The sequence below is a fragment of the Ictalurus furcatus genome, chromosome 13, assembly GCF_023375685.1.
Source record: "Ictalurus furcatus strain D&B chromosome 13, Billie_1.0, whole genome shotgun sequence".
Lineage (NCBI taxonomy): Eukaryota > Metazoa > Chordata > Actinopteri > Siluriformes > Ictaluridae > Ictalurus > Ictalurus furcatus.
Genome location: NC_071267.1, coordinates 22,591,339 through 22,617,210, shown reverse-complemented (window position 1 = coordinate 22,617,210; position 25,872 = coordinate 22,591,339). Strand labels below are relative to the sequence as shown.

The window sequence follows — 25,872 nt, the reverse complement described above, 5'->3', positions numbered from 1 at the left end:
GCTGATCGAGCATCCACGTCAGCAGGCGAGTTGATGAATCTATCATGGCTGTCACTGCTGTCTGTAATCATACTTGTTAGTGTCGTCCTCCCCATAGCCTCCCATAATTACCATGGCCAGATATGGTAGGTCGCATGGATTTTAATTTCACCGGAGAAATGTCAACACTGATAATGCATTCGGCGTACCTTCATAATGTGTTCGATTTGAGCAATTAATTTTCCTCCACACGCGGTCAACCTGCAACGTGAACTTTGAGACAACAACAAAGTGCAATTATTTCATCCAGATATAAACATCCATCATAAAGGAGGAGTGGGAGTGATCTAATCACAGTGTTTGCTTTCACTTCAAGTGCTTAACAAATCAGCTACAGCACCAAGAGCAATCAAAGCAGGCAAAAGAGCAATAAACACACACACACACACACACACACACACACACCCAAATCAACAAACTGCTGTAGTGGCTAACACTCCATTGCTCCAGAGCAGAGCAGTATATAATGGAGACACAGTTGGAGACGCATCCCAAATTCCAAACATGCACAAGCAACTGTTTGAGAAACTTCATCTTAATACACAACTGCTTGTAGTTAGTGCCATTTCAAATCCTTAAATACTTGTAAGAAGTGAAGGCACCATGTATAAATCAAAACCCTGTTATAAAAAGCTTTGGTGCGAACAGAAGTACAGCAGTAGTCTTAATGAAAGCAGAATGAACTTGAAAAAAATGGTAACGTTATGAACACCTACAGTGCTGAAGCTACTACTATACAGAAAGAACTCATGAAGTGTTGGCACAAGTATGTTCGATTGTAAATAAACCAAAATCAATCTGATAACTGCAAAAATAATAATAATGGTAAAACTATGTACAGCATATTTGAATGTGAAGAAATAGTCTGATAACTGCAAAACTCTGATCATGGCAATGTTTACATGTACTTAAGTAATCTGATAATGGCAAAACTTCAAGTACTGTTTGTTTGAATGCAAAGAAATAATCTGATAAGTGCAGATTTGGATAATAATTCACCTAGCATTTTGGCATGTACTTAAGTAATCTCATAAAACTGTCTTGTGTTCATTGTAATAATCATAAACTGTAAATAAACTCAGTGTCAAATTAGGACAGGCAGTGAAATGTTGCATTAACTTAATAACTGAGTATGTGTAAAACAAGATATATTCAAATAGTTATAGTCCACCCAATACACTTGAGATTATAATCTGATAATGGATCTACACTAGATGTAATAAATGCAACCAACTATTAAATGCTGAGTAACTGTCACAGTGTTGAATGAACACATGCATTGTTTATCTAACTTTTTTTTAATGTGTTGCACTAAAGCTTATAGTGTTGCACTAACAACAACAACAAAAAAGGTGTCAAATAAACAATTAAGTATAGATATCTATTCAACACAGCAACACTAGGTGTTAGTTTAGCCCTGGATGTAAAGCGCGCGCGCTGTGGGCGAGAAAAGATCTCAGAGACAGATGTCTGTTATGCAAACTCGTTCTCGTGCACTTATCTCTGTGTATAAGTGAGTCTTACCTTCATTAAACAGACTGTCACCGGAGCAGACCGCGAGCATCATCACGACGCGGAGAGCCGAGAGCGCGAGCTCAACTCCGGATGCCATGCTGCCGGTGAGAGGCTGATCTGACCCGGACCGAAGCGGGCTGACCAGGGCCAGATCGGACTGATATCACGGCACCATCACATACAGAGCAACAGCTGATGTGCTGAACTTCAGGAACATCTGATCCGACACTACTGGAGACCGCGCACTCCTCCAATGCTCAACTGCTGAGCTTCAGAGCGCGTGCGCACTGCCAATCAACACTTCTGCACACACAGAGCAGCAAACGCGCCGCTGGATGTCACCAACGCGCGCGTGCACACACACACACACACACACACAAACACACAAATCACCCTAGTGTGTGTGTGTGTGTGTGTGTCACTGAGACAGCATGGGCCTACCCGCCTGGTCCTAGCGCCGCACCGAAGCGCATTAACATTACAATGCACACACTTCCTTCAGTTCCAGTCAGAAAGCAGCAATCTCACACTTTCGAGATAAAAGCTGCAGTCTGAAGATGCTTATCCTGGCCAGATTTGACTAGCATTGCATGTATCATTCATGCATGTGTGTATGCAATCATATCATGTTGTTCATACTATTAGAATTGTTATGAAAGTTTCAACATGCTCTCACACTTTTTACAACAAAAAAAAAAAAACAAAACAAAACAAAAAAACACCTAAATTTGTTGAAAAAAGTTATAAAGGTTCACTTTAAAGCTAGGGGTTGGGGTTACTAGAAATTGAACCATATGAATAATATGAAGATATTATATGAACAGATGACAATCATCACACAGGACATCTGACTGAGCATAGATTTTTGCATTGTGACTGATTCTATGGGGTGTGAAAGGGAGATTTTTACTTTCATGCAAAAACAAGCAGGCAGATATGAAGCAAGAACACATTCATTAATGTGAACATGTTACACCATGCATTCATAGCGTTCATTATTTATTCTTAACCTGCCATGGCCCAGGGTTCGAATCCGGGTCAGGGAACCAGCCAGTGCACTCTCAGTGCTGATCCTAAGCCTGGAAAATCAGGAGGGTTTTGTCAGGAAAGGCATTCGGCGTAAAACTTGTGCCAGAATCAAAATCTGCTGACGGGTGATCCGCTGTGGTGACTCTTAAATGGGAGCAGCCAAAGGGGAGGAGGGACCACTGGTCCTAGTAAAGGTGGGTTAAATTAGGCTTATGTTTTATTATTATTTTGGGAAGTAAATTTGTTAGAATATATCACATAAACAAAAACAAAAGCTATAACTGTGTGAGCGGGATTTTTTTTTTTTAAATGTCATGCACATCTGAAGTTGAGATTGATTATTAACTTAACATGCAACTTCTGAATATTTTATTTAAAGCATCCATCCATCCATCCAGCCAGCCATCTTCTATAACGCTTATCCTTTTCAGGGTCACGGGGAAACCTGGAGCCTATCCCAGGACAGGGTGCCAATCCATCGCAGGGCACAATCACTTACACATTCACACACCCATTCATACACTACGGACACTTTGGACACGCCAATCAGCCTACCATGCATGTCTTTGGACTGAGGGAGGAAACTGGAGTACCCGGAGGAAACACCCGCAGCACGGGGAGAACATGCAAACTCCACACACACAGGGCAGTGGAGGGAATCGAACCCCCGACCCTGGAGGTGTGAGGCGAACGTGCTAACCGCTAAGCCTATAGCAAGTTATATAAGTTTTTAAAAAATCCTACTTAAAATTGTACTCGTTTTTTATTTGATCAATTTTGAAATGTTCCACAAACACAGCACACAAAACTGTTTCTCTCAATGAGAAAAGTTTACAATCAAGTGCAAGTTCATTTCATGCAAGTTAGTTTTGTCTTTTATCTAGCTAACAGTTATATTTGTGTTTGTACAGTGCCATACCTAGTTAAGGCATCTAACTTGCGATAGCTTTAAATATAATGTTCGGAAAGTCGCATGACTGGATATATACTAAAAACGAGACGGTATTAACACAGCTCCATAACCAAAACAACATTTTCATGTTATTGGTGAGTTATTGTTATCATTTAAGAATAATTGAATGTATTCAAATCTATTCTGTTCATACTTGCTTCAATTTTGGTGCCTGAGAGAGACAAGATGGGATTTAGGGCTTAACTGCATGTGTATTAGGAATGTGGAGATTTATAGAAACACATCAGTGACATGACATTCAAATGAACATTTCGGAGTAAAATAATCCCTGGTGAGTTAGATGATAACATTCAGTCTGTCTATTATTAGTTTCTGTACAGAAAAACTGTTAGAGAATATTGGGTTGCTGCATATTATTGGTGTTATATTATTAAAGCGATATTGCTGTCTTGTCTGGTGCCCTGTAGAAGGATATCAAAGGTAATTTTAGGCACATTACATTCCTGCATTTTACAAATAAGCATCACTGTTTAATAACACAGTTAAACACGTGTAATGTCTATCAGGAAAAGCTATTGATATTACTTTAATCGTGAGCATATTAGAGATGCAGTAGTTGTTGTTTGGGCTCGTTTTTTAATATTAGTTTGTTCTCCTCATGCACATTTTATAGTCTGAGAAAGGGCCTGAATTTAGATCTGCTTTGTGATGAATATTAGCAGGCAAATGCACTTTACAGTAAATGACCCTTCATTATGCCAACTATTGATTTGTCTTCTCCGTCTCAGTAATAGACTGTGGTTGATAATCAGGTTTAAAAGCTAAAGGAACGGTTCAGGAAAATTAAATTTGGAAGAATTGTGCTCTCAGATGCAGTCAATCAGCCCAGGCTTGGTTTATGTCCAAAATGAGATTCTCAAATTTTGCACTGGGGTCTAGTGTACACTGCATCATGCAGAATACATGCAGGAAACAGTAAAGCATGAAATAATTATTCATGTAATCTTAGAACATTAGATCATTGTGAACATCAGTTTTGAGTGATTCATGGACTTCTTCATGTAGTTTTTAAAATTGTTCATTTTTCTGTATGTGTGGAAATGATACAATGATGTAAATGATATAGCCCGGACAATTTGTCTAAGTAAACATTTCTGTACAGTATGAAGAACCTGGAGAACAGGCAGGAAAGTTAATCGAACACCGATAGAACGTGTAAAACAATAACCTGAGCTCGGGATCGATCAAAGGACCATCTGATTCAAAGGAGGAAAATTGTTTATTTGATTAATCTGAAAATATTTTTTATGAACCATTATTAATAGATTTATATACAAATATATATTTACACATGCCTATTTCTTATCACTGCCATGTACTATAGTTTTTTTGTGCTTTTCTTTGAAGCAGGACTGTTTTTAATAATAAAATGGAATGAGCCATGTGTTTAAATCAGCGCTATTAATTAGGCATGATCCATGTCTCAAAACATTTCTCATTAGGGCTTTGTGCATCTTCCCCTGTCTCCAGAATTGATTTGAGCACTCCGAGACAGACAGGTCTTCATCATGTGTGTGTGTGTGTGTGTGTGTGTGTGTGTGTGTGTGTCTGTAATTATAGACCAAATCTGAAAGTCTCTAATCCAGATCCGGTAAAGACTATAGTCACACTGTATATTCCACTATGCAGAGATTTCACATTTACAGCTTTAAACACCTCAGTGCTGGAGCTTCATGCACTTTGCTCTTTATTAGTACTATGTCTAGAGAAGCTATTTGATGATGTAGACCCTGTCACATGGCATGCAGCGATGAATGGTTGTCAGATGTGGATTTGCCGTGCTGCATTTGCTGTGCATCGACCCTGCCCGCTACGCCACATGGGTAGTAAAGCAGACAGATGTCTGTGATGGCACTGCATATTATTCAGAAGCCATATCGTGCACACACTCTCACACACACATTCACACATTTGACACCTACAGAACTCCACATTATCCGAAGTGGCAGCCCGGCACAAAGAAATGTGCAAACAAAGAAGTACAGTGTCTCTAAACGTGAGAAAAAATAAAAACAAAAAAAAACAACAGAGGGCCCTTTTTATGTAGGAGTGAAGGTGAGAATTATAAAAGCTTTCCTAATGCCATTTCATGCAACAAGACAAAAAAAAAAGACTAACCTCAGCAGAAGTATTCAGAGATTATACTTAAACTAAAAAGCAGCTGGGTATTTTCCCAAATTAAGGCTACTAATAGCAAGCTTTTAAAGATGGGTTTCTGTGCAAAGTGCAGATGGATGATGAACACTCTAACTCATCAGTATTGCGTTCAACTCCTAAAAGAAAGAAAGAAAGAAAGAAAGAAAGAAAACACCAGCATCATGTTCGTTCATACACCGTTGGAAAGTTGATTTTGACTTTCATCCTGCCCAAGTTTGGGGTTTAGAGTTATGGAAAACCTTGGCATGTACTTGCCGTCTTGCTGAGATGCTACATACATCATGCAATACATATTGTATATGCATGTCTTTAAATTATCCATCCTGGGTTTGACATAGTTTTCAAATTGCACGCACATCCTCAGCAATCATATGCTGAACACATGTGCTTTGATCAAATCTAAAGGGCAATAGGTCAAAAGATATACCGTCCACATGATTGTATATCATAAGGTCAAATGAATAAGATGTTCATCCGGTGTATCTTATTTCTTATCTTTCATAGCAGTCTCGTTAATAAAGTTTATACTGAGCAGATATGGAAAGACTGAACTAGAACACAGATGGCACATTTGGCACAGCACAGATATTAACCTGAAACCAGAACTATACGTACCCTGGTTGAGTATTGTCGAGTGTCCGTTTCCGATTACGTAACAGTACCCGTGAAAGCACAAGGAGTTGTCTAGAGGCTGTGAGGTTGTTATGTCATTTCCCAGTGAACACAGTGCAACCAGCAAAAGTGGAGGTCTGAGTAATCAGATGGCCAAGTGGAACTTTCTGGATTTTCCATAGTACTCGATATTAATGTTCTCAGACACTGCTGAATGTTGCTGTGCCACACAACCTGACCCAAAAGCTTCTCAAGTTCATGTTTCAAGTTCACGTGGCAATACTTGTAACAGATAACAGACTGCACTTTTTCTATCTGTCCCTATGGGTGGATGTGGACACAAATGTATTAGGAGTTATTTACATGTTACAGTCTTTAAAAAAAAAATAAGATGTTAAACAAGAGTTCTTCATGGGTTCTCTGGAAAATGAAGGGTTCTATTTGGGAAAACTGTCACATATCTAACCTTTACGTGCTCTGACAAGAAGGACAACCAAATAACACTTTAGGGAATAGCAGTTAGAATATCCAAGGCAGCATAAAACAAATCAATGCAAATACAAAACATAACTAAAGGAAACTGACAAAAACCAGCAGAAAAAAAGGAACACTATAGAGTATTAAGTTAAACTACCTAGCTGAAATATCCAGCTCGGTCTGATCAGCAACCAGCCTCCAAAACAAAGGCCAAGCTGGTCAAGCTGGCAGATCGTCATATCCAGCTGGGAAGTTATTGTCCAGGTTTCTTATTATTGGTCTAAACTGGTCAATACATGTTTGAGAAAATCTAACTACTTTACTGTTGTGTGTGTGTGTGGTTTTTTTTTTGTCTTATGTTGTTGCACTGATAGTGGTAATTCAAAAAGTTCCATTTTTTGCCTTTGCCCTTCAGACAGCAGGCAGGCTGTCTGAAGGGCAAAGGCAAAACAAATGGAGGACATTAACTCCATAGTTAATTTCTACTACTGAAGCACCCTAGAGGGCCCATTTTCTCATGCCTAGAGGGCACAACATCTCATTTTCTAGCATACATTAGGTAAGTCTGTAGGGAGGCCTGTACAACACTGCATCTCATTTTCTCAGCTGAAACCTGGGCACCCATTAGAACATTATCTTGGGAAGTACACAGGAGAAACCTATAAGACCTTATGTATTCTTTAGTGGAATGGCATCCTAGATGGCACTTCATCACATTTTCTCCACTGTAAGGGCAACCTAGAGGACGCTTTATGATGTTTTGTCTACCATAGGGGCACCATAGAGATCATTTATCATGTTATATCTATTGTAGAGGCACCCTAGAGAGCACTTTTAGAGTATTTTTTTTAAACCCCAACGATCTGCCCCTCAACCCCCCCAAGCCTGCTATTGTTTGTTTGACCAGTGTTTTGCCAGTTGGTAGCTGTTTGGACCAAGCCGGATATTTCAGCATGGTTTTATATCTTTAAACTAAAACCAAGAAACTAGTGAATGTAAAACAAACAAGATTGGATTAATAAAAGATCCTGAACATAACTAGGCCTCAACAAAAATAGATTGATAGGGACAGACACAACCACTAATAGAGCGCCTTGATATCGAGAAGCATTGAGATGCAAAGCTAGACTGCCAGGAATGGTCTTAACAACAGTACATAGTAGATGCATGGTAGGGCTTCACAAGAAAATAGTCTGGCAATTGTCGATTTTACCAGGTGCAGACAGGACGCAGGTGTTGCTATTGGTACTCCAAAAGAAGGGTAACTAATTCACCATTTGTTCTCAGCTACAGTATGACAAAATGTACCACCTAGCACTTTAACATCCATTCTGACATCCAAAATGTTCATTCAGTTCTAACACATACAAAAAAAAAAAAAACTCTTACTGTCTGCAGTGTTTCTCCTTCGGCAAGAACATTCGAAACATACCAGCATGTTTAACTCTTTTTACGCCTCTTTGTTTACGGAGAATTGTATCCTGGCAGTCGTCTACAGTGGTTTAATATTAAAAAAAAAGTTGGAGTTTTTGTTGTTTTGTTTAGTTTAGTGCTGTTTGTTTGATCTCTGTACCAATGTTATTGTGAGAGGCGTGAACTGTTTACGTAGCAGGTGGTTCACACCCCTCCCCTTTCCCATCACACTCTCACCAGTAGCTAAACACAAAGTCGCGATACTCAACGCGCAGAAACCCAACAGTGTCCAGATTAATCTTATACTATAACAGACCTGCAGTGATAAAATAATTCATTTGTTCATACTGATTGAAAATGTCAGATAAGACCATTTCCATCCTGCCAGCAGAAAGGAACTCCAGTGTACTGTGAGAAAGGGTGCAGTGCTTCTCAAAGCCCCTTATACACACCGCTGTCTGAGAAATCCTTCTGAGTTTAATAAGTGAAATTAACATCCTGGTACATTTCTCCTTCCAGCAATATTTCTCATATGGAAAACCTAAACATCCAGCATAAATACCGTCTATAATATATTTTGTTCTTTTGTTGTGTACTTTCAAGGCTCAGTCACTTCGCATACAAAATCAGTGTAAAATCTGAAACCCAACACTTTATTGTAAGAATAAGACATGTGTTGTGTGTAGACGCTAAGCCTCTGAAATTAGTTGGTCCAAAAGGCAGTGGTCTGTTCTAAGACCTGTGGTTTTTAAAAGAAAAAGAAAAACAAAAGAAGAACATGTTTTTTAAATCTTGTTTTGCCTATGTAGCGTTTGTGACACAACCACTGAAATTCCTGTTTACATGAAAAAAAAAAAGGATCTTAGGAAGGAAAGAAAGTTTGTATAAATTCTTCCATCAAGCAACAGCCTCTTGAATCGGTATATTTACCACAGTAAACAAAACCTATTTTGTCAGATGGGGCTGCGTTGCATATTCACTAAATATAAGTGTCAAAGCTTGTAATATTAAGCAGAGAACATGGTGACACATGGTGCCCTGGGTTATTCATCCCTCATTTCTCATCTACCATATCTACCACATCTACCACAGACAATAGCCTCTTTATTCATTGGTACTTCCGATACCACATTAAGGAGTCATTTCTATTCAGACAGCTCCAATTCTGTCTGGACATCTAGAGAAAGAGAACGAGAGCAAGAGAAAGCAGATAACTAAAAGTTATGCAACATGCCCTCATTCATTGAAGGCAAAACTTATTGTCTTAGATATTTTGCATGTTCTTTTTACAAATAGTGATATTAACCTGAACTATTTAAGCTCGCTATTTATAGAACATTAGCAGAAAAAGGAGAAAGGACAAAAAAAAGTCTCTTCTGCCATTCGAGATCATGAGACTAAAACTAATTACTGGAACCTCCTGGCATCTTCGTATAATGTGCCATGTGATCACGTTTGAAAACACAGAGGCCTTTTGCCCTCAAGGGGAATCCCGTCCGCATTCTTACACACTTACCACATGTTTGCTGGCTCAAGACGTCAGCAACGGCCGTCAGTCCATTTCAGTTTGACTCTGAGTTTGAAATTAAGCTCGATAGCGAATAGGTACTCTAACACAAAACCCTTCATTTGGTTTAATCACATTCAGTCAGTGCACTAGATTATACACAGATAAGGTCAATTGGTCACTTAACATTTAGGAGCAATTAAATATTAAATCATTATAATATCATGACTGCGCCATGAAAAAAATAAAAAAGCAAACAAAAAAAAAACACATAAAAGCTTGCAGTGATAAATGCCACTGTGTGTATTTCATATAATGACACCAGTAATTTGCTAGGACGATTTAACACTTTTTACACTCAAAAATCCTGCGCTTTAAAGGTTATTGCAGTCTACATAATATTGCTAGATGAAGCTCAATAGCCACAGTTAAAAAGTAAACGGAGATATAGTATACGGCAAGATTTTTAAAAATCTGTTAGTAAATAACACCGAATAGTTCATTTAACTCAAAGAATTTGAGGAAAGTAATTACCTCAAAATTTTTAAGTTGATAAATCAATTTCTTTAAGCCAAATACACTTAAATATAACAAAAATTAAACTCAAACTTTGTCATTTAAAATGTACTTTTGTTATATTTAAATGTATTTGGCTTAAATAAATTGTTTTATCAACTTAAAAATTTTGAGGTAATTAGTTTCCTCAATTTTTTTGAGTTTAAAGAACTTATCCGGTTTTACAATGTAGTTATATTTAATATTTCATTTTATGCTAAATTAAAATACTTTAAGGCACACGTTAACTGTGACGTCCAGCTGTAGTTTGAAATGTCCTCAATGCAGCACACTTTAGTAAATTTCCTGCTCTTACTTTCAGCAAAGTTAATCTCAGTAATCTCTAATAAAGAAGTCACTTGATAAATGCAGAGTATTTTCATTAGTGAAATGCATTGTGTTATTGGAGTCATTGTGCTTGCAGTGAGAGGGCGAGGGAGAGTCTTCAGGGAGCTTCAGTGTGCTGGAACAGACTGGACAGGAGGCAGCAAAACGAGATCATTAACCTCTCTCCCACTGTTTCAGTCTTTCCCTCTATTTAGACCCGGATCCAAAACTTTCTGCAAGAGAACCAAGCAAGCAATCACAAACAGCAAGGGGCACGTAGTATACCGTGCATTACAGCATCAAAGTTCAACCGAAATAGCACAGAAATGGGGAAAGGCAGACTGGTGAAATGGAGGATTTTTGAAGATTTCTGTTTTGGTGAAAACTTTGAGGTTCTGAGCATTGACTAGTATAAACAGATGTGTTCCCAGGTAATAAGTGAATCATAAAGTCTGTGCCTATAACTGAGTACACACAATGTGCTTTAAAAATATATATATATTGTGTTCTTTTTTTTTTATTATTTACAGAACATTATTATATAATATGTATGCATATTAAATATCATATATAATTTTCATAAGGTTTCTTCAGGGAAATGGCATATTAAAGAAGTATGAAAATGTAAAGTTCAGAATAAAGGTTCACATTGCATTTGAAAGTTTCAAAAAAATTCAAAAGTCACAAACAAACTCCACATGAATCTGTCACTACATACATAAACATGAGATAAAATCACTGATAACCGTGTAATATGTTGCTTGCCTCCTCCTCATGATAATGAGAACTGCAATAGTATTAGCAGAGGAAACAAAGCTGTCGATTTAATTAATGGGTTGATTAATTACACTTGTCAAATAAAGGGGGAGAGAGAGAGAGAGAGAGAGAGAGAGAGAGAGAGAATGATATTTGGCTATATTTGTGTGTTTATATACTCCAATCAGCCATAACATTAAAACCACTGACAGGTGATGTGAAAAACATTGATTATCTCATTATAATGGCACCTATCAAAGGATGGAATATATTAGGCAGCAAGTGAACAGACAGTTCTCGAAGCTGATGTGTTGGAAGCAGGAAAAATGACAAGCGTATGGCGTATGGGCCAAATTGTGATGGCTAGACGACTGGGTCAGAGCATCTCCAAAATGGCAGGTCTTGTGGGGTGTTCCTGGTATGCAGTGTTCTGAAAGTGCTCCAAGGAAGGACAGTTGGTGAATTGGTGACAGGGTCATTGATGCGTGTGGGGAGCGAAGGCTAGCCTGTCTGGTCTGATTCCACAGAGCTACTGTAGCACAAATTGCTGAAATAGTTCATGCCGGATATAATAGAAAGGTATCAGAACACACAGTGCAGCACAGCTTGCTGTGTATGGGGCTGCATAGCTGCAGACAGGTCAGAGTGCTCATGCTGACCCCTGTCCACCATCGAAGCACCTACAATGGGCATGCAAGTATCAGAACTAGACCATGGTGCAATGGAAGAAGGTGGCCTGAAGGTCTGATGAATCATGTTTTCTTTTACATCATGTGGACGGCTGGGTGCATGCGCCGCTTACCTGAGGAAGAGATGTCACCAGGATGCACTATGGGAAGAAGGCAAGTCTGTGGAGGCAGTGTGATGCTCTGAGCAATGTTCTGCTGGGAAACCTTGGGTCCTGGCATTCATGTGAATGTTACTTTGACACACAGCACCTACCTAAACATTGTTGCAGACCAAGAACACCCTTTCATGGCAACGGTCTTCCCTAATGGCATTGGCCTCTTTCAGCAGGATAATGCGCCCTGACACCCTGCAAAAATTGTTCAGGAATGGTTTTAGGAATAAGAGTTCAAGGTGTTGACTCGGCCTCCAAATTAACAAGATATCAATCCCATCGAGCATCTGTGGGATCTGCTGGACAAACAAGTCCGATCCATGGAGGCCCCACCTCACAACTTACAGGACTTGAAGGATCTTCTGCTAATGTCTTGGTACCAGATACCACAGCACACCTTCAGAAGTCTTGTCAAGCCACCACAGAGGCAGTGGTGGCTTGATGGTTAAGACTCTGGGTTACTCATTGGAAGGTTGGGGGTTCAAGCACCAGCACCACCAAGCTGCCACTGTTGGGCCCTCTGCTGTCTCATGGCTGACCCTGCACTCTGATCCCAACCTCCTAACATGCTGAGACTTGTGAAGAAAAAAAATTATTTCACTGTGCTGTAATGTATATGTGACCAATAAATGCTTATTATTATTATTCATTGTGGAGTTCATGTCTTGAGGGGTCAGAGCAGTTTTGGTAGCACAATGAGGACCTACACAATATTTTGTATATATATATATGTGTGTGTGTGTGTGTGTGTGTGTGTGTGTGTGTGTGTGAGTGAGTGAGTGCATGACAGGACCACTGGCCATTTGTCCCCTGTGAACACTGGCTCATACACACACAGCACAATGAAGCTGTTCAACAGAGAAACATGTGGCCTGCCAAACACACACACACACACACATACACGCACACACACACGCGCGCGCGCACGCACACACACACACACACACACACACACACACACACACACACACATTAATCCTGAATGTTCATTAAATGACAGTGCATAGCATATTATACTGAAATTAATCATGGTGCTAACACACACGATGGCTAAACCGTCAGGTTTTTGAAGCAGCAGTGTGTCAGCAGTTTGTCACATGCTGGTCAATACTGTCATCTAGTGGACACTTTATGTCTTTACAGTCCTGACTTCAACAGCTTGCTGATATTTGCCGTTTACTGATACACGTGGATTTATATTTGTGCTTTTAATTACTTATAATGAGTTCTTTGTAAATCTATGCTTTTCTACACTAATCCATAATCTTGTTATACTCCACGTTGTTGAAGTCTTGATTCCGATTGATCCTAAAATGTTAATTCTCTATAAGAGCAGATGTGGCATGCTAGTTTATATGAACTCTTTTTACCATAGGCCAAAAAAAAGTCATTTCTGCCTGTGTGTTTTGGGGGTGCCCGTGTTCAGCATTGAATTTATTTGTGACGTCACACTCCACAGTAGTGTTTAATGGCTCATATGAAAGTAGACACTAAGGGCTTTTCTCCATAAGTATTTCTTTTACCTAGCGTACTATGTTTAAATGTTATAATTTTATTGTGGCCGTTGTATACAATGTTACCGTTAATTAAATACATTTAATAACTACACTTAATTAAATCTCTATTGATTAACCAAAACCTTAACTTTAACCTTAAGTGCCCAAAAAGATAGTGATTTGTAGCTTTAAGCTCCACACACATTTTGTGATATACATATACATATATTCTTTTAACACACACATACTCAGTTGCTAAAATCAAAATGCCAGCGGTCTCAAGAAACCTGTAGTGTCTTGAGCCTGCACACAGCCATCATGCTCCTGAGCATGTGTTAGTGCTGGAGCATAGTAAGCTGCTCTTTATAGCAAGTAATCAAGCATGTAGGATAAAAAGGGCCTTTCTCTAATAATTGCACATTTGTATGGGTTCTGACCCACTAGGATTAGTGTTGGAACCATGCTTTATGGGTTCATGGAACACCAATGGGACCAAACACACCGTTTTGTTCAAACAAAGAAGGCTGCGTATATCTTAGCAAGGGTATTAAACTGTACCCTTCCTTGTGCCTCAATGATATAAGATATCTTCTCAACACTTGCATTCTAAGTGCTGAATGTATCTTCGCAATGCTGGTTAATGTTTAAAGAAAATGCTCTAAATGTCTCATCCACTTCCTCAAGCTGGGAAGAAAGTCAGTTCCTTCACATGGAGGTGAATGGTGAATAATATACACAGATGAATAGCAAAGGAAACAGTGTGTGTGTGTGTGTGTGTGTGTGTGTGTGTGTGTGTGTGTGTGTGTATTATAGGTACTTTTTTAACCCCTCCCCCACTTACTCCATTTTTTGCTCTCGACCTCTATCCTCTCCTTTACCTCAGTAAATGTGCTACAATTTCTGTCAATAAAGACAAAAGTGTGTTTTAAATTCACAGTTTTTTAGGGTAAAAAGTAGCTGCAAGTTTAATGTTTGTGGACTTGGATGACAAACTTGACTTGGATGAAAAGGGTAAGTAAACTAAACTACTATGAATTCACCTTCACAAAAAGAGCTCTGAAAGCAATCAGTTAGTGACGTTCTTCTTTATTTAAGGTACTATCTCCCTTTTCCAAGGCTTCAGCTTCAGTAATTGCTTTATCATGGTCAGGGTTGTGGTGGAATACACACCGGTGCATCACAGGGTACTATGCACACACACACACATACATACACACACACACACACACACACACTCACTGACACATCTAGTGCACCTACTGGCATGTTTTTAATAGGAGGGAGAAAACCAAAAAAATTGGAGGAAACCCACATAAACATAGGGTTTGATCATGCAAAACAGACAGCAATACAAACTCAGGATCAACCCAGTGAGCTCTGAGGTGGAAAAACTATCTACTGCAGCATCCAGTTTAGGTCTATTATACATTGAATTGAATTAATTTATTATGTTATTGGCACTGGGAAACATGTCATGTCATCCCACTATCCTCAGAAGGTTATATCTTATGTTATGGGACTATCATACAGTATCTAGAGGGACCAATAAAAAAAAGGTCTTGAAGGTCACACATATCTCACACTCACCAAATCCAAATGTTAAAGAACGACAGAGAGATTAGTCATGACGGTTTGCAGAGGTTATTACCAATATGAATGCACAACCGTCAGCTTTAGCTGAACGATAGTGCAGACGAGCTGGTCCATACAACACTCTCAGTCAATTGAGATCCTTTCCTGCTTTCAAAATCAGCCTGAAACATAATAACCCAAACTTCTCATATATATCAGATGGAGTTTTTTCAGCAGTATGGAGACAAACAGGCTGAGGGGGAAATGCAATGAGAGCAGTAAAGCCCTGCAGTCAGGGACTCAAAACTCCTCACTCATGACGAATAGAGATAGAGATGATACAGGAATATCGGGAGGAGGGAGTAAGTGAGACTGAAAAGGGGGTATGAGCGATACAGAGAGGAAGAGGAAATGTGGTATGTGACTGCAGCTCAGATTAGAATTCACTGTCTGAACGTCTGGTGCATCTGCTTCCCCGAGATATTTTGGTCTGCCGATTTGAAAATGTTATCGAAAGAACACACACACACATCTCATTACCACACTTTCACGCTTGCTCTACGTTCATAACAGTGAATTTTGTGCAGGTTTTGTAAAGCAGGAATGATTCTGATCTAAACATTACGAACAAACTGGGCCCACTTTATCTACTATGAGGACTTAGCATTACATTACATTACATTTACAGCATTTGGGAGACGCTCTTATCCAGAGCGACTTACATTTATCTCATTATACATCTGAGTAGTTGAGGGTTAAGTGCCTTGCTCAAGGGTCCAGTGGCAGCTTGGAAGTCCTGGGATTTGAACTCATGACCATGATCAGTAGTCCATCATCTTAGCCAATGTTCTACCACTTCCCCAAATAGAGAAAGTACCTAAGTACTTTCCATAGAGAAAGTACCATAGAGAAAGTACTGAGCTACCACTTCCCCAAATAGAGAAATGCTACCAGTGTATCAAACCACTGTGTCATCTGGAAATCAAAGCTAAGGCCTTTGAAAAGATTCTGAGATCTAAATTCAAAATTAATGTTTTTTTCTGAATGATATATTTATATATAAGTTTTTCAACAAAACCAGAGTGAATTTAACATGAAGTGAATAATTTCACGCTCAGATAAAAAGGGTTCCTCAAGTGTACACTTTTTGTACCTTTAGTATGTATCTTTTATCTAGAACTGTGCATGTAATGTATCTTTAAAGCTAAAGGTAATGGTCCGACTATCTTAAATATTTTTAAAGGTACAACATATGCACATTTCCAGTTTAAAGATACATGTTAAAGGTATAAAAGATAAGGGTACCACCCCAACAACAAGGAAAGGAACAGTTTAGTACCATTTTTTTTTCTGAGTGTGCACCACTGATTATAAATATATGATCAACGCCTCAGAGATGATTCATTTATGACAGTCCAGTCATTTTGCATCAGACACCTGTATATTAGTACTTAAAACTATTGCAGGCCTTTTTGTTTCTGTGTATTTGGCTCTTGCGCCCAGCAGGGGGCGAGATCTCCTCTGTAAAAGTGTTGTGCAACACGTGGTTGCAGTTCAACTTGCACATCTAAACATATCTATAACACTAGAATTTTGAACTGGAATATTTTATGTTTCTATCGTATAATGAGAAATTCAAATAATTTCAGTAATTTCCAGAAATATTACCAATAATTTAGGTCTTACATTAGACCATGCTAAAATCAGATTTCATTAAATAAAGGCAACAATCTGGCATGGGTGAAATGCTATTGCCTTTAAAATTTTGCTTCACACCTCCGGGGTTGGACGTTCGAATCATTTGCATGTTCTCCCTGTGCTTTGAGGGTTTCCTCTGGGTACTCTGGTTTCCTCCTCCAGACCAAAGATATGCGTTTTAGGCATTTACAGATTGTCCATAGTGTGTGAATGCATGTGTGAATGTGTGTGCGATTGTGCCCTGCAATGGGTTGGCACCCCATCTAGGGTTTTCCACGGCTGGTGCCCCGATTTTCCTGGGATAGGCTCCAGGCTCCCCCTGCGACCCTGTGTAGGACAAGTGGTATGGAAAATAGATGGACGGGACTGTCCTGACGATTGATATGCAGCTGCCCACTAGAGAGCTTTTCTGTCCTGATTTGAATGCAGCATCGCACATATCCTTCTCATTATTTTGTGAATTTTGCTATTTTATAGTTCATGGAATCCCACAGTAATCTTCTTATCACTGGTGTCCAATTGTGTTGCCATTTGTGATGTTATATATGTGTATATAAATTATGCATGTGTATGTGTGTCTGTCCATGAGCAGACATTGGTGCTGGTGTTGATGTATATATCATTAAGTGTGTGTGTAATTATTGCTCACCTCTCTGTCCCTGAGCAGATGTTGTTGATAGTACTGTTGTGTGTGTGTGTGTTGAGCAGGTGTTGTCTCCTTTGTGCCTGAGTTTGCCTTATGAAATCCGACCTCTCATGCGCCAGAGCTTTCTATAACGACACACACAGCTGACCCTGCACTCATTGTAATAGCCATGATGTAACTTATTAATAAGCATTAATTATGTCAAAGTAGAACCCTAAAAAAAAAAAACAGGGGTTACTATTATCCATTATCTTTATTCCATAATTAGAGCTTGGCTTACACTGAGTGTGTGAGATTGTGATAATAAGTCATCATTGGTCTCAAGTGGAACAAAGTCTACGTGCCATGGCTTCATATGTTCTGCTGTCTCACTCTCTACAGGACAGGAAGCAGTTACACTCTGCTCAGCAATTTTTGCTTCATCAGCTCTGGCCCCTGACATAAGATAACACACATTAACACAATTCTTTAGACAAATACAGTGACAGTCACATGTCTTGTAGTTGGAAATCAAATTCTAAAATATCTGTCATTCCGAGAATATTGGAAATATGAAAAGATGAATACGACCTAGGACCCCACCGATATATTGGTTGGATCATGAAATTGGCTGATATTAAGGCTACGCTGAGTTACTGGCATCTTTTAAACCACTAAGAATAGTGCAGTTTGTAAACATCACTAGACCTTTAATGATTACAAAATTAATTCAATTAATTAAAAATAATCTGAATTCATTGAAAAAAAAAAAAGAGTCTTCATTATATAGTGTCATGAAATCACACTCTTGGTGCACATTGCACTTTCCAGTTCAGTGAGCATTACTTTCACATCATGTTTACGTTATCATGTGATTTTATTTTTAGTCATGTCTCTTTCACTGTCCTGCCATTGGTTGTTTCCCTACTGTGTTCACCTGCTCTGATTAGTTTGTCAGCGTATCCACTGCTGTTCTCATGCATTTAAATCACGCATTTATATATTTATATTTTAAGTCCAAGCCTTGTTTTCTAGTACCAGTTCTATGTTTATCTAGTTTTGACCCGCTGTTTTACTTCGCTGTTGTCGGCCCATGCTCTGGATCCCAGCTTGGATCAGTTCATAGATTGCCCTTAAGCACACTCTCATGCTGCCTAATATTACAACTTATATAAAGACATCTTAGAAAATAACTTTTCAGTGTTTCTTCATGTCAGTAGATTCTTCATGTCAGGCTCAATTTACATTTTTTCTGGCCTGGAAATGAGCTCCAGAAATTAGCTGAGCTACAAAGGCGCACATACTTTTTTCTGATGGGGGAAACGTTAGGGTTTGCTTTAAAGTTGTTATAGCTACTTATTACTTATACTTATATAAGTACTTACTTTTCCTATATGTACAGTATATTGCAGCATAAGCCCGGTTTAACCCAAAGTCTTGGTGTCAGCATAAATTGAAACTTATACAGTCCTCTTCAAAATGATTGGAACAGCAAGGCCCATTCTATTGTTTTCATTATACATTGGAAATATTTGGGTTTGAGATCAAAAGATGAATATGAGACAACAGATCAGAATTTCAGCTTTCATTTCCTCATATTTACATTGAGATCTGTTAAACAACTTAAAACATGGCACCTTTTGTTTGAACCCACCTATTTTTTCAAATGATCAAAAACATTGGAACATTTGACTGTTTCTTGCTGCCCAGCTGTGCCCTGATAAATTGATTGTTTAAAGAATTAATAGCTCTGAATGTCTACTATTGGTTTGAGCCCTAGGATTTGGCTGTGAAGACTGCATTTGTTGTTAAAAAGGATAAACCAACATGAAGACCAGAGAGCTGTCTTTGGGAGAAAAGCAAGCCAGTTTGAAGTTGAGAAAAGAGGGAAAATCAATCAAGCATTGGGCATAGACAGTACAGCAATTTGGAATGTCCTGAAGAAGAAAGAAACCACTGGTGGACTAACAACCAGACGTGGTTGGCCCAGTGTTGGATTTACACCCTACAGTGGTTATATGGAGACAAATTAGCACTCTGGGTGTTAATTCAACACTAGGGATTTTACTGGTTAGTAAGAATCAGAGAACCAGATTGGAATTTGCAAAGAAATAAAAAGATGAGCCACAAAAGTTCTGGAACCAAGATTAACCTCTACCAAAGTGATGGAAATGCCAAAGTGTGGAGAAAGAAAGGATCAGCTCATGATCCAAAACATAGAAGCTCATCACTCATCAGTCAAGCATGGTGGATGTAGTGCCATGACCTGGGCTTGCATGGCTGCTTCTGGAACAGGCTCACTAATCTTTATTGATGATGCAACCCATGATGGTAGCAGCAGAATGAATTCAGAAGTCTGCAGAAACAATCTGTCTTCCAATTTATAGAGAAATGCATCCAATCTAATTGGGAGGAAATTCATCATGCAGCAAGACAATGACCCAGAACGCACTGCCAACTCAACAAAGGACTTCATCAGGAGGGGAATGTGGAAGGTTTTTAGACCTCCTGAAGAGGAGGCTGAAGGGAGAAACCCCCCGAAACAAACAACAACTGAAAAAAGCTGCAGTACAAGCTTGGAAAAGCAACACTAAAGATAAATGCAACAGTTTGGTGATGTCAGATGTCAGTGTCAGGTCAGCAGCTTGATGCGGTTATTGCAAGCAAGGGATATGCAACCAAATATTAAGTGTTATTTACTTTAAGACTATCTGTTCCTATACATATGGTCACCTAAAAATTGGGTGGTCTGCCACCATAAGGTGCCATGTTTTAAGTAGTTTTACACATCTAGATGTAAATATCAGGAATTGAAACCTGAAATTCTGATCTATCGTCTTATATCCATCTTTGGATCTCAAACCCAAATGTCTTCAATGTATAGTGAAAACAATAGAATTGGCCTTGCTGTTCCAATACTTTCAGAGGGGACTGTATCACCTGATATTATAAGCCATCTAAATTTTAACTCCTTTAAATTGTTTTAGGAAAACAATTATTATAAGCAAGTCCTGCCTGGAGAGTTAAGGTTTATAGCAAGAACCATTTCATATCCTGTGGCTGATCCATGACTTTGAGCTAACACAATATTACCATTACACACATGAGAGAGTCAGAGCCCAAAGACAGTTACCATCCTGAGCATATTAAAGCCAGTGCATTTCAGGCCTCACTATCATACCCCTGAGCCATACGATTATGTTAAAGACCCTCTTAAACACCCCTCCACTTGTAAATGTGTGATATTTTCAGGCTGCAAGTACTTTTTCACGCTTAAAATGTAATCAAAATTGTTCATTAAAGCCATCTTTTAGTGTAAAGTATGCACATGCTAATAAATAAGAATTTTCCTTTGCATATTTATATGTTCAGTGCTGCGTTCTGAACAAGATAAGTGTGTATATTGTAAACTTTAGAGCAGGGTTACTACAGTCCTGAAGATCAAGTTTTCAACATTTTCCACCCTCCTTTACCTAGGAGTCATGTGTGGTGACAACATAACCTAATAGTTACATTAACAGTTTACCAGTGACTACAAAATCCAAGATAAGAAATGAATTTTAGAGGCAAGTTTGAAGACCCTTGCTGTAGGCTTCAGATGTAACCAAATATGAATAGGTTATTTGTATTAACAGATAATGTGCTCTAAATGGATAGAAATACAGATACGACTTTGGATAGGGTGTGCTAGGATCCCACTGGATGCAAAAATAAAAATAAAATAAAAAAAAGAATTCATAGGAGGAGGATTTTACTTTAATGTGGTCAATTGGTCAGATATGAAGCTTGTAGAACAAAGAAATACCATGTTCATTAATGTGAATGTAGAAAATGTATTTACAGCATTCAGTCATTCATTCTTAGTAACTGTCTGGTCAGGGTACAAACAAAAATAATAACCGAATTGTTCATGCAGTTATTCAGGATTATAAATACTGATACATGCCTTGAGTTTCTTTCAGGGTTTCTTCTTCATCCTGTCTAAAGGCATTGATTAATTTTCTATAACAGCAGCTCAGACAGTAGTTTAGATGCAAGGCAAGTACAAGTCTATATTAATGTGCTCATTCCAAAAAAAAAAAAATTCAATTTTCTTGTCTTCTTAAAAAAAAAAAGAGAGGCTGGTGAGAGACAATTTATAATGTAAGCGACAACAAGAACTTAACAGTAAGTGGTAACAGGCCTCTCTTGCATCAAAAAAGGTCACTGTTCATGACTCCACTATCAGAAAGACACTGGGCAAAAATGGCATCCATGGAAGAGTGGCGAGGTGAAAACCACTGCTAACCCAGAAGAACATTAAGACTCGTCTTAATTTTGCCAAAACACACCTTGATGATATTCAAACTTTTTGAGAGAATGTTCTGTGTAGTGATGAGTCAAAAAGTGGAACTGTTTGGAAGACAGGCGTCCCGTTACACCTGGCGTAAACCAAACACTGAATTCCACAAAAAGAACATCATACCTACAGTCAAGCATGGTGGTGGAAGTGTGATGGTGTGGGGATGCTTTGCTGCTTCTGGGCCTGAGCAACATGCAATAATTGAGGGAAACACGAATTCTGCTCTCTATCAGAAAATCCTAAAGGAGAATGTCCGGTCTTCAGCCCATAATTTGAAACTCAAGCGCAACTGGATTATGCATCAAGACAATGATCCAAAGAATAGGAGTAAATCCTAGTCCTAGAAGTTAGTGAAAGTCTGATCTCCAGTTATCGGAAGTGTTTGGTTGTAGTTATTGCTGCTAAAGGTGGCACAACCAGATTTAAGTTTAAGGGGGCAATTAGTTTTTCACATGGGTGATAGCTGTTTGAAAAAAAAAATTTGCTTCAATAAAAAATTTTTAAATAAATAAAATAAAAACTGTATTGTGTGTTTACTCCGGTTGCCTTTGTTTTATGTTATATCTCGTTTGAACATCTAAAACTATTTAGTATGAAATATACACAAAAACAGTAGAAATCAGGATGTGGGCACATAGTTTTTCACAGCACTGTACTTTGCTTTGGACTGCATTACACCAGCCAGTCCTTTAACAGTATACCCTGTAGTGTTTTAATCTTCAATAATTATCCCTGTACGTTTAAGTCGAATTCTTACCTGCAGTATTGCTCAGGGCTGTGGAGTCTCTCTCTCTGGTGGTGTTGCCATTGGTCTGGGTTCTCTTCTGCTGCTCACACTGTAGCTTTATATTGGCTATAATGGCAGCTGCATTCAGGGCCACTATATCATCGTGGTTCTCATGGGTTGAGCTTTCTGGGAAATGCACCAAACAGTATGTGTCCAGAATGTGATACTGATACTGTATGTGTGTCTGTCAGTGTCTGTGCATCACCTAGTGAATATAAAGTGTGTGTGTGTGTGCTTTTGTGTGTGCGCATTTGTGTCTTCATTCGGCTACTGTGAAATTTGCTGCCTACCGCTTTCACATTTCTAAATTCCCGAGAAATGATTGCAATGTAGCCAGAAGCAGAGTAGCAATATAATACGCATGCAGAGAGGTGCGTGGGAAAATGAAAACCGGAGAAAAGACCATGAAAGAGAGAGAATAGAGGAAGAGTGAGAGAGAGCAGGTGTGATAATGATCTGCTTCAGGGCACCGCTGTAAAGAAGTCAGCAATGTACATATCTGCTGTGTGTACTGTAGCTTCAATTAAACTCTCACTCACATCCCCATTCCCTGACTCGCTGTGATCAATTATGCATCAAAACTAACATGAGCTTTGGACAACCTGTGGAGTGTCTATGCCCAGAATTGCACTTTCATAGCATAAGCTGTGCTCTCAGCAGTTGACTGTCACAAATGATCACAGCTACACAGTCCATAAAGCATGCAAGTATCTGGATGCATTCATCTGAATACACTACAAGGTTTCCTACCTGGTACTTTGATGAGATTTAAAGGCTGGTTCCTCGGGAGAGCAGACTCCCTCTTGCGCTGCCCTTTATCCGAAGCAGAGCTCTCTGTCTTTGTATAAATCTTGTCATGGCTCCCTGCTCCTCCTTCAGTGCTCCAACACCTGTTTGAGCTGCTGGCAGCAGAGCACGCAGGGTCAATATTTGTCTTGTGGGGAAGAATAGTAGAAGCGCTGTGAACTGAATCACCTTGTGAACCATCAGCACTTGGCTCAACAGGGCTAAACAGACTAGCAAAACAACTTGCAGGCCTCCGGGGTTGGGAACCTCTTAAAGTGTGTGCATCATCCAGACGAGGTCCATTGGAGGATGTCAGCTGGAGGGACATTGTGGATTTATATAGTTTCGTCTTGCTACTCAAATCCTGCATCTCAGTTTCAGAAAGCATGTGTTCATTGTCTGATTGTGGTTTCATGTCAGTGATTTTGAGGTCACTGAAGCTGTGCCTGTAGGCCACTTTCCTTCTATGGTCCTCGACCTTTCTGCTGAATGTATCTCTTTGCTCCTGCACCTTGATAATGGTGGGTTTCCTCCGAAGCACCACTGGCATCTGAGTCTCTTGGGTGGCTAGGCAGGAAGGGACTTGAGAATGGCATTCTCTGTGGGTCATTTTAGACATTTCTGGGATATGGTTATTTCTACCAGTCACACTTAAGGAAGCCAGTAAGGGGTGGTTCTTCACGCTGGATAGATTAGAAGCTGCAAGATCAGAGCTCCTTCTATTAGAGAAGTGTGATAAATAGTTTTCTCCAGTAGTCCTACTTGAAGGGAAACTACAGACTGGGTCATTTTTAGCACCTGGCTGCAGAATTCTACTGGTCTCTACTCTTTGCTCAGTAATTTTGACAACAAGGGTTTTCCTCCGTGGATTGACCTCTGGCGGGCATAGAGTGTTTGTGTAATCTTGGTCAGTAATGTGGTTGTTTAGGGCCATAGGGCTGGGTTCCCTGTTTCTATCCTGGCCAGATATGCTGGTATCAGGCAGGCTTGAGGAACGGATGACCTTCCTGGAGGTGATTGTGATGGAGGATATAGAGCTCCTGTGTTTGGGAGACATTCTGCCACCTACAGGCGGTGCTATGAGGAGAGATTCCTGAGGAACACTCCCTCTCCGGTGCACTGGGGTTTGCCACAGAAATCTGTCATGAGATTTGTTCTGCATGCTGGTGGCCCGATCAAGTGCTGTGTCCTGATCTCTTTCTGCTAGAGTGGCCTTTCTTTTACCATCAGCCTGGCAAAGGAAAATAAGATTAACACCTGAAAACCTTGAGTTTATGCTTTATGATGACAAAGGGCTTATTTCCACTCCTCGCCTACCCAGCCATGAGCTTCGAATCAGCTCACTCAATATCTTCTATTCCAACGCTTCCCAAACTAAAGGAGGCTTTCGGTGTTGCCATAGTAACTGCCTTAGTGTCAGGGGAGCTCAAGGGTAATTTAATTAAGTTTGAAGCCAAAACTCATCTTTATTATTTGCTTGAGTATTACAAGTGATTCCATTCCGAATCCCAGCACGACCCTGCTTTGCCTAATCAACGTCAAGCAGAAAAGCTGGTGGGATGTACTGTATTTAAATTTCAGTCTCTAAGCTGGTGTATTGAGCTGAATTTAAAGTCCGAATCATCCTCACCGAACAACCGCGCTGAGACGGACACTGTAACAGCTGAAGAGAGGGAATCTCTCACACTCTGCTCTGTTAGCTCAGAGATCCCTAGAGAATTAGGACTTTGAGTAGCAGAAGATTCTTTTTCTTCTATTCTTTACCTATCTCACCTTCTATTTTCCCCAACACCCTGCTATCGGATCTTTCTTTCCATGTGTCTACCAGTACAATATGTTCTAGTATTCTGAGGTTCTGATATAGGGCGTTCATGCTTTAGATTTGTTTTCACAATACTAACTGCATAGGAAAAATTACCATGGTATCTCAATATTAGTTTATTTTATGGGGAAAGGTTAGGCAAAATAACTGGTAGTCACTAAGTTAATGGTCAAGTCAAGATGAACTGTTGAGATTCTCACAGATGTTTCCTCCCACTCATATTGCAACAAATTATGCCTCTGTTGGTGCACTGCTGAATTTCACCTGGTTAGTGTCATTTTTTAATACTCATCATTGAATTGTAGCCTTTTGAACCCCAGTGTTTTAAACCTAATCTTTATCCACTACATCCATAATTTTTTCCCTGTACTGAGAAAAAAAACCCTATTTACTAAATACCCACTTGGGGGGTAACTTGGGGGGGGGGTCCCCAAGCGAAATTTTATTTTTAAATATTCAATAACCACTTTAACTGCTTTTGCTGAACACGTCACAATAAGCATAGACTGTAGGATTTTGAAAAACAGAAACGTTAATTTACTA

At 39.3% G+C, this 25,872-nt stretch overlaps 2 protein-coding genes across 3 annotated transcripts in view; both read right to left on the bottom strand.

The window, feature by feature from the left end:
- The window catches only part of LOC128617533 (disintegrin and metalloproteinase domain-containing protein 12-like), a 128,081-nt gene extending 104,150 nt beyond the window's left edge, over positions 1-23,931 (bottom strand). The window contains exons 1-2 of one of the 2 annotated variants that reach the window (XM_053640685.1): positions 23,472-23,931; positions 22,692-22,847 (exon numbers count right to left, since the gene is read on the bottom strand). In XM_053640685.1, coding sequence (XP_053496660.1) covers positions 22,692-22,847; positions 23,472-23,922 — 607 coding nt within the window. In that variant the 5' untranslated portion in view covers positions 23,923-23,931. Of the gene's footprint in view, positions 1-1,563; positions 2,738-22,691; positions 22,848-23,471 lie in introns of those variants that run through there. The other variant, XM_053640687.1, reaches the window with a different exon arrangement.
- Positions 23,932-23,971: 40 nt separating this feature from the next.
- The window catches only part of c13h10orf90 (chromosome 13 C10orf90 homolog), a 13,538-nt gene continuing 11,637 nt past the window's right edge, over positions 23,972-25,872 (bottom strand). The window contains exons 4-5 of the mRNA XM_053639179.1: positions 24,125-24,738; positions 23,972-24,074 (exon numbers count right to left, since the gene is read on the bottom strand). Coding sequence (XP_053495154.1) covers positions 23,972-24,074; positions 24,125-24,738 — 717 coding nt within the window. The remainder of the gene's footprint in view (positions 24,075-24,124; positions 24,739-25,872) is intronic.